The 9,993-nt window shown below is 36.1% G+C and overlaps 1 protein-coding gene across 2 annotated transcripts in view; it reads right to left on the bottom strand.

The window, feature by feature from the left end:
- Window positions 1–299: 299 nt before the first annotated feature.
- CARF (calcium responsive transcription factor) overlaps window positions 300–9,993 on the bottom strand; it is a 51,739-nt gene continuing 42,045 nt past the window's right edge. For both annotated transcript variants that reach the window (XM_063105535.1, XM_063105527.1), the window contains 3 exons: window positions 3,428–3,558; window positions 2,694–3,063; window positions 300–519 (listed from right to left, as the gene is read on the bottom strand). In XM_063105535.1, the coding sequence (XP_062961605.1) occupies window positions 401–519; window positions 2,694–3,063; window positions 3,428–3,558 (620 nt within the window). In that variant the 3' untranslated portion in view covers window positions 300–400. The remainder of the gene's footprint in view (window positions 520–2,693; window positions 3,064–3,427; window positions 3,559–9,993) is intronic.

Below are 9,993 nucleotides of genomic sequence, written 5' to 3'. Positions count from 1 at the left end.
CTTTTAGAACTTAAAAAAAAATCATGCCATACATACACACAGAAAAACATACACTCACAGTTTTTGTTATTGGTGTTCTTTTTTGTCTTGTAAGAGCCAAAATTGGATATTTCCAAGGATGAGTTAGATAACTATATTACTGTGGATAAGTTCAAACAAGCTTTTGAAATACTGGCTTATTAGATAACTAAAAAGCATAAGAATTATACAAAATAAGAAGAGCAAAATATCTCTTAAGGAAGGTAAAAATATAGAATTGACAACAGAGTTTTAAATCAAAGCTGCTCATCAAACCAGTCTTCAGTCCAGTTATCACAACGTCGTGCTTTGGCAATATTCACCTTCTTTTCTAAGACATCAGAAGTCACCAGAGCTGTATATTCTGAAAGGCTTCAATAATTTATGTAGCAAATAATTTCGTACAGTCCAAATTTCTTTTTGCTTCCATAGACAATGCTGGTTCTTTAGGTTCTTGCTTAACTTGGCTCACTGAAATGGTACCTTCTGGATTTTCTTCAACTTTAAAACCAAACATAAAAGAAAAATCCTAAAGGTTAATATAGTTTATTACACTCAAAAGTTTAGAATTATATGAATTTAGAAGCAAAGCAAAAAACAGTAGTTTGGAAAAAGAACCAAGTAATTGAGAAAAGCAGTTAGTGTATTTGAAAAATTCAGTGTTCCTGACATAACAGTCATTCATCATTAAATTTCTTCAGTATGTTTCTAGTAATGAAAAAAAGAAGAGACCAAGAACATTGTAAAGTTAATATTTTCTACAGACACCCTGCCCCCCCCCCCAAAAAAAAGCAGTTCATAATTTGATACAGTTACGGGGAACATCTTGTATTTTAATTTAACCATTTTTAAAAATAGTGTGAATAAAAGTCAGGAAGCCTCCCATCATTTGAAAATGATTTGTTTTACAAACAGCAGGCACATGTATTACAAATTCATAGATGTGTTATATCATATGGTTTCCATATGTGGTCATATATCAAGAAAATGTTCCTTCCCTTAAGGACCTTAACTACGTTAGAAAAAACATGCCACATCTTAAATGAAAGCTCTGACTTAGCTGTGTGAACTATGTTTTTGCTTATCTGAAACATATGAGAATGTACTTACCCTTCTGTTTTCAAAGTATTTATGACCAAATTAATCTAAATGTAGCATACCAACAGCACTATTGTGAACTGGCAAATGGGATGCCTAAGATCAATCTTCATCTCTCTCTCTCAGAAATATGAGTTTTTCAGTTGCTATACGAAACTGAGATTAAAGGAATTGTATTTACTCAGAGAAGTGTGTGAAATACACCTAACGATTGATACAAATGGGTGGTGTGCCTGAGACAGAGAACCAGTAGAGGATGGATTTGAGTGACCCTGAGAGCTCATATCCAAATGAAATAGTCCTTCAGATTATTATCGAACTTAATAAATCATGCAAATTTGGATCCAAAGAGGATCTCCTTTAAAGCAATCTGGATCAGAGCTCCCAAATACCTTGGCACAACACACAGGAAGGAAACATGTTAGAATGGAAAAAAACTTTGGAAGGCAGACATATCTGGGTTTAAATCCTTGCTCTGTCACTTACCAGATGTGAGCTTCAGGTAAGTACTTTTTTTTTTTGCAGCTGGCTGGTATAGGAATCGAACTGTGAACCTTAGCATTATCAGCACCACACTCTAACTAAGCGAACTTGCCAGATTCATATACTTAACCTCTCTTAGCCATGGTTTCCTTATCTGTAAAATGGGGACACCATTAACTATTTCATGGAGTTGTGAGAAATAATTACATATATTCCTTTTTCCTCTCATCTACTAAAGTTCTTCAGTTGTTACAACTGCCACAGCCCCTTGTATATATTTTCTTAAAAGTAATAATGCTTCCAATAAATTTAGAAGACAATGACTCTTTTCTGAAATAAACTATCTCATAGTTTTGCTTACCCAGAAGAATGATAACTAAGATGGAGAAAAAATACTTTATATATTCTAAGAATAATTTCTGTGAAGATTTTTGTTCTTCAAAGCAAACTGCAATTTTTTTCCCCACAAAAATGCCTAATCCAAAACAATTTGTGTAAAAAGAAGTGACATAGTTAAATCAAGTAGGAGTTAAGAGAGTTTACTACTATGTTTAAAGGGTTAGTAATAAAGTGAGAGTAACAAGGTCTTGAACTAAATCCAAGTGCCCAAGTCTTACTAATCCCTTTCAACTTCCAAAGAACTCAACATTTAAGTGTATAACTCAAAATTTTCCTTTACCCTTTATATCTGCTCACTTCATTCCATCTTTCTTTGTGTATGTGTCAATTTTTTCATAATAACCTTTGTACTAAAATAGTTTCCCTGCTTTATTTGCTCCTATCAGTTTTTTGTTTTTCCCCATGCATTCTAAAATGACCTTCCTGGTTTCATATCACCGGATTTTTTAAGGAAAACCAAGTAATTAGGTAATGAATAACTTCAATGGGACTAAATAATTAGAAATAATGAGAAGAAAAAAATTTAAAGGTTTAAAAGTTCTTAAACTCACACTAATGAAATACCTCCCCACTCCCATAATTTTGCTTGATGTATAATATATTATAAATCCACTGGGCAGAAATGATAGTTTTTTCTGTAGTGTAATATGTCCATAAAGCTTAAAAAATAATATCATAAGCTGATTTTAACTTACTAAGAGTTGGGTGGTTGTCTATAATACGTATTGGAATGGTCTGCACATCTCCCAAAAGAATCTGATGAACACTTCTGTCCAGATTCCCTGTATCTTCAACATCTCCAACTTCCACCAGCTGATCCATGGCAACTAGATTTTGATCTGGTCCTTGAAGATTACCCATGGTAGATGCAGTACTATTGTTTTGGGTTAGGCATGTATCTGTTTGAAGGCTATGACTTTGACCAAGCAGTAGAGAATTATTATTATTTACAGCACTTCCTACTGAATCCAGAAGTCTTGAAGGACTGGAGGAGGAGTGGTTATTTACTGATATCAGAGCCGGTAATCCATCAGGAGAGGTAAATCTTGGTTGTAACTGCAAACCCTTTTAAATCAAAAAGAGTTGTATCAAAATTTTTGAATTTACTATGTCTGAAATTCTCGTACATACACATATATTATTCTTTTGACAAACAAATAAAATATAAGAGTGTAGTTACTAACAAATATTAAGTGAGGACAGAAAAAAAAAAAACCAAGTACAGTCAACTTCAAACTTTTTCAAAACATAGTGTTTGAATTATCATCTTAAATCAAGACTTGAAGAGATAAGGGAATTGATAATGAAAACATATCTGATCATTATTATAATTCTGTAACAATTCTCTAAAATCCCTAGGAGAGGAAAGAGGAGAGGTTGAGGAAGAAAGAGAAGTGCCTCAAATTTGGCTATTTTATTGAATACTTACCTGTAGTTGTGTGAATATTTTGGGCTGAAATGAGGAAAGTGAGGAGAGCAAGTGGGTTGGCTCTGGAGAGAAAGAACCCCCTGTCTGATTCGCTTCCATTTTGGTGGTAATAGATTCTCCTGGTGAATTTCCTAAATTGTATAAAAAATAAACTATTATAACAAAATAATTTGTTCTAGGATATTATACTTTATTACAATCCTTCCTATGAGATCTGGAATAGGAAATAAGGACAAATGTTTGCAAGGGACTTCAAGAAGTCATCTAGTTCACTGTCTTCAGAACCTGGTAGATAATCAAAATCTCTAAGGGAACTTTAAAAATATAGATTCCTGGCTGGCTGGTTAGTTCAGTTGGTTAAAGCAGAGTGTTAAAACACCTAGGTCAAGGGTTCAGACTCCCATACCAACCAGACACCAAAACAACAAAAAATTATATATATATATATATACAGAGAGAGAGAGAGAGAGAGAGAGAGAGAGAAAGATATAAGTCTTTCAAAGAAAAAAGTATATTTCTAGATCTCATCCTAGGTCTGCTGAATTAAAATTAATGGAGGTTCAACCTAGGAATGAATTAGGATGATCTAGGATGGGATCTAGAAATACACTTTTTTCTTTGAAAGACTCTGTATTTGTCACTCTAATCTAGTCCACTCTACATGCTATAATGCTGGACTACACCTATACTTCTCTAGATGTGTGAAACCTATTGAGCTCCTCAAACACAAAGGCCAAATTTTATTCATCTTTTATAGCCCTACTGCCTAAGACAATGCCTGGCAAAAATAGATCCTCAATAATAACAGTATTAAATTTCTTTCAATAACTCATTTGGAATCAATAAGTAAAAGTAAAAACTTCTCTGTGTTCTTAATATCTCAGTTTTTAAAGTAATTGTCCTTAGAGAACTTGAATCATTCTCACATAATTCTTATATTTTAACCCAAATATATTAAACTTTAAGTCAATCAATATTACTTTCTTAATATAACTAATTTTAAAAATGGTCCTGGTATCAGAAAAGGATGGAGGAAAAGGAGGAATTGGTAAAAGGACATGAAAATCAACTACATTGTATATTGATAAATTCAAATAAAATAAAAAGAAAAGGATGGTTTTAAGCACTGGGTTTTCTGTGAGACTTTCAACGTGCTATAAAACTCAGTTTCTAAACTTCAGTGTCCTCATCTGTAAGATGAGTATAATGAGTCTTTCCTCAAAGTACTGCTGAGAGGATTAAACAGCACTCTCACATTTCTTGGCTTCTTCATTCTAATGTCCTTTTACTTCATTCTGCTGCAGTCTCTCACTGCTATGGTCATAAACTGGACTATTCTACCTCTAAAATGCCAAATTCAAACATCCCATTCTTTGATCACAATCTTATTCTTCCAGGACTTTTGTTCAGGTACTTTGCTATAATTATTCTTCAACCTCATGTGAACTTCCAATCAATGATCCCTCAGTTTTCTTCAGAAACATCAACCTTTTCCTTAATAAAATTCTCTCCCCACAACTTAAGAGTCCTGGGGTCTATAATTTTGATCACTCTCTTACAAGAACCCTAAAATCCCTTGTCTTTCTGTCCTTTGGTCATATTCTCCTGGTAAAACCCTAACTCTGGATGAAAATAGCTTCCTGTGCCTATACATGGGAAACTCAGTTCTGCCAAAAAAGAAACTTACTACTACACCTAATACCAATTCATGATCATCGCCTCAAATGGACCTTCACCTGTATCTGGCCATGTTTCTCTAACTCTCTATTTGGGATTATTTCTAATCTCCACTTCCCTCAAACACACACTACCTTTCCTGAGACCTTTCTTCATTCTTAGCACTCTTACCTGAAGAGAAAAGAGAAGCCAACAGATAGAAATCTCAACTTCCCATCACCATATTCATCTACATCTATCTCTTCAGGTCTCCACTGTCTTAAAATACCTTCCTTCAACCCCATGCTCCCTTCATAGCAAATTTCTTGCAAAAGTGGTCTACATATTTTTTTGAATGTTCTGTTTTTCATGGTTATGAATATTCATGGGGTACAAAGCAAATTGTCACCACATGTGCCTAAGATGTGATGGCCAGATCCATACCGGCAGCATGTCCATTACCACAAACTGTGGTTATACCCCCTGTCCCCCACCCAATTATCCCTGACCTTCCTCCCCATCCCCCTTTCCCCACTCCACTTTGTATCCCTAGGTATGTTCTTTCCCTCTGCAAGTCCAACACACCACTATGGTCTGTCTTTCTTCTTTATCTCTTAGCTCCCACTTATGAGAGAGTACATATGGTATTTATCCATCTGTACTTTGCTTATTTCACTGAACATAAGTTTCTCCAAGCTCATCCATGTTGTTGCAAATGGGAGAATTTCATTCTTTTTTTATGGCAGAGTAGCATTCCATGGTGTATATATACCACAGTTGCCTTATCCAATCATCCATCAATGGACATTTAGGTTGGTTCCATATCCTGGCTATTGTGAACAGAGCTGTGATGAACATAGGGCTGCAGGGATCTGTTCGACATGATGATTTCCATTCCTGTGGGTATATACGTAGAAGTGGGATTGCTGGATCATATGGAGGATCTATCTGTAGTTGTTTGAGAAACCTCCATACCGTTTTCCATAATGGTCGTACTAATTTACAATCCCACCAATAGTGTAGAAGTGCTCCCTCCTCTCCACATCCTCACCAGCATTTGTTATTCTCATTCTTTCTGATTATAGCCAGTCTAACTGAGGTAAGATGATATTTCAGTGTGGTTTTAATCTGCATTTCTCTGATGACTAATGATGTTGAACATTTTTTCATGTACCTATTAGCCATTTATATGTCTTCCTTTGAAAAATATCTATTCAGTTCCTTTGCCCATTTTTTAATTGGGTTATTTGTTTTTTTACTGTGTAATTGCTTGAGTTCCTTGTATATTACAGATATTAATCCCTTGTCAGATGCATAGTTAGCAAAAATTTTCTCCCACTCTGTACGTTGTCATTTCAAACCGTCGATTGTATCCTTTGCTGTGCAGAAGCTTTTTAGTTTGATATAGTCCCATTTGTTTATTTTTTCTTTTGTTGCTTGTGGTTTTGGGCTCATGTTCATAAAATCTGTGCCCAGACCTAGTTCCTGAAGAGTTTCACCTATATTTTCCCTTAGTAATTTTACAGTTTCAAGTCTCATTCTTAAGTCTTTAATCCATTTTGAGTTGAGTTTAGCATATGGTGAGAGGTGCATGTCTAGTTTCATTCTGCATATGGATATCCAAGTTTCCCAGCACCATTTATTGAAGAAGCAGTCTTTTCCCCAATGTACGTTTTTATTCCCTTTGTTCAATATCAGATGGCTGTAAACCTGAGGGGTGATATCTAGGTTCTCTATTCTGCTCCACTGGTCTGAGTGTCTATTTTTATGCCAGTACCATGCTGTTTTGGTTACTATAGCTTTGTAGTATAATTTGAAGTCAGGTAGTGTTATGCCTTCAGCTTTATTTTTTTTGCTCAGGATTGCTTTGGCTATTTGGGGTTGTTTTAGTCCATTTTGTGTTGCTATAACAGAATACCTGAAACTGGGTAATTTATAAAGAAGAGAGGTTTATTTGGCTTACAATTCTGGGACATCTGCGTCTGGCACAGGCCTCAGGCTGCTTCTACTCATGGCAGAAAAGAGGCAGGCAGCTGGTGGGTACAAGCAGATCACATGGCAAGAGGAAGCAAGAGAGAGAGAGAAAGGAGATGCCAGGGTCCTTTAAACAATCAGCTCTCGTGGGAACTAATAGAGTGAGAACTCACTCACTACCCCTCCTCCCCCAAGGAGAGCATTAATCCATTCATGAGGGGTCTGCCCCCATGACTCAATCAGTTTCCAACACTGCCACATTGGAGATCAAACTTCCACATGAGTTCTGGAGGGGACAACACATCCAAACTTCATCAGCGGTCTTTTGTTGTTCCATATGAATGTTGAGATTGTTTTTTCCATTTCTGTGAAGAATATCATTGGTATTTTGATGGGGATTGCATTGAATCTGTAGATTACTTTGGGTAGTAGACATTTTCACAATGTTAATTCCTCCAATCCAAGAGCATGAAATGTCTTTCTATCATTTTTTGTCTTCTTTAATGTCTTTCAATAGTGGTTTGTAGTTCTCACTGTAAAGATCTTTCACCTCCTTGGTTAAATTGATTCCTAGGTATTTTCCTTTTTTTTAATGACTGTTGTAGTAAATGGGCTTACTCTCTTGATTTCTCTGTTCGCTCATTATTGGAGAATATCAATGCAACTGATTTGGGGGCATTTATTTTGTATCCTGCAACATTATTGAAATTATTAATCAGCTCTAGGAGTTTTTTGATAGAGTCTTTAGGTTTTCTATATATAGTATCATGTCATCTGCAAATAGGGACAGCTTGACTTCATCTTTTCCAATCTGGGTGCCCTTTATTTCTTTCTCTTGCTTGATTGCTCAGGCTAGTACCTCCAGTACTATGTTAAATAGAAATGGTGAGAGCGAGCATCCCTGTCTGGTTCCTGTTCTTAAGGGAAAAGCCTTCAGTTTTTCCCCATTCAGAATGACACTGGTGGTGGGCTTATCACAGATGGCTTTTATTGTGTTGAGATACTTTCCTTTTATACCTAATTTGTTGAGAGTCTTTATCATGAAGGGATGTTGAATTTTGTCAAGTGCTTTTTCAGCATCTATTGAGATAATCATATGGTTTTTGTCCTTGAGTTTATTGATGTGATGTATCAAGTTAATTGACTTTCATATGTTGAACCATCTTTGCATCCCTGGGATGAATCCCACTTGACCATGGTTGCACCTTTCTCCTGGTCCTGGGGTTCTTAGGAGGCAGGACTACACGTAGCCTCTGCCAAGAGTCCTTCAGGGAGTAGAGCCGCATGCAGCCCTGCCGAGAGAGTGCAGCAAGGTGAGTTGCTCAAGGCATGCCTTGAGCTAGGGGCTGCCGCGTGGGGAGGAGACCAACCAGAGACCAGACACAAAGTTCTGGGGCTTAGCGCATGCACTAAGCAACTTCATTGGGTAAAAGCATGTCTTATATATGTTTTAGCCAGCTGTAAACCCCTCCCATACCTCCCAGTCTCCTAGGTAACTCAATAGGAAGTCTGTGTTTTGTGGTTAAGCCTTGTGAATTTTTGCTGACCCAGTCTTTTCGCATTTCTGCTGACAGTCTACATCCTGGAGAGCAAAAGTGCCTCCATCTTTAACAGGTGTTCTCCTTCATTTTCCTCCACATGGTGTATAATTTTTTGATATGTTGCTATATTCTGATTGCTAATATTCTGTTGAGGATTTTTCCATCTCTGTCCATCAAGGATATTGGCCTGTAATTTTCTTTTTTTGTTGGGTCATTACCTGGTTTTGGTATCAGAGTTATGTTGGCCTCAGAATGAGTTTGGGAGAATGGCTTCTGTTTCAAGTTTTTGAATAGTCTGAGAAGAATTTGTATTAATTCCTCTTTAAAGGTTTGGAAGAATTCAGCTGTAAAGCCATCTGGACCTGGGCTTTTCTTTGTTGGAAGATTGCTAATTACTACTTCAATCCCGTTGCTTGTTATTGGTCTATTCAGGTTTTCTACCTCTTCTTGGTTCAGTCTGGGTAGTTTGGTTGTGTTCAGAAACTTACCCGTATCTTCTAGGTTTGCATATTTGTTGTCATGTTGTCATACATTTGTTTATAATAGTCTCTAGTGATTCTTAGTATTTCTGTGGTATCAGCTGTAATGTCTCCTTTTTCATTTCTGGTTTTTGTTATTTGGGTCTTCTCTCTTCTTTTTTTTGTTAACCTAGCTAATGGTTTGTCTATTTTATTTATCTTCCTGAAAAACCAACTTTTTGTTTCATTGATCTTTTCTATCATTTTTTGGGTCTCTATTTCATTTAGTTCTGCTCCAATCTTAAATATATATATGCACCCAATACTGGAGCACCCAGATATATAAAGCAAACACTCTTAGACCTAAAGAAAGAAATAGGCCCTAATATGTTAATAGTGGGTGAGCTGAACACCCCTCTCTCAGTATGAGACAGATCTTCCAGGCAACAAATTGACAAAAGAGACACAGGATTTAAACTACACATTAGACTAACTGGACCTGGCAGGTATATACAGAACATTTCACTGAACAACTAAAGAATATACTTTCTTCTCATCAGCACATGGAACATTCTCCAGGATAGATCACATACCAGGTCACAAATCTAATCTCAGCAAATGAAAAAAAAATTGAAATCTTTCCAAGTATCTTTTCAGACCACAATGGACTAAAATTGGAAATTAGTAACAAGCAAAACCCTGGAAACTATACAAATACATGGAAACTAAACAATAGGCTCCTGAATCACCTATGGGCCCAAGAAGAAATTAAATGGGAAATCAAAAAATTTCTTGAAACTAATGAAAATAGAGATACATCATATCAAAACCTGTGGGATACTGCAAAAGCAGTACTAAGAGGCAAACTTACTGCAATAAACACTTACATCAAAAGAATGGAAAGACTTTAAATAAATGACCTAACACTATGCCTCAA

The sequence above is a fragment of the Cynocephalus volans genome, chromosome 1, assembly GCF_027409185.1.
Source record: "Cynocephalus volans isolate mCynVol1 chromosome 1, mCynVol1.pri, whole genome shotgun sequence".
NCBI classification, from domain to species: domain Eukaryota; kingdom Metazoa; phylum Chordata; class Mammalia; order Dermoptera; family Cynocephalidae; genus Cynocephalus; species Cynocephalus volans.
The sequence above is the reverse complement of the archived record's forward strand: the minus strand, read 5'-3'. Positions and strand labels throughout refer to the sequence as shown.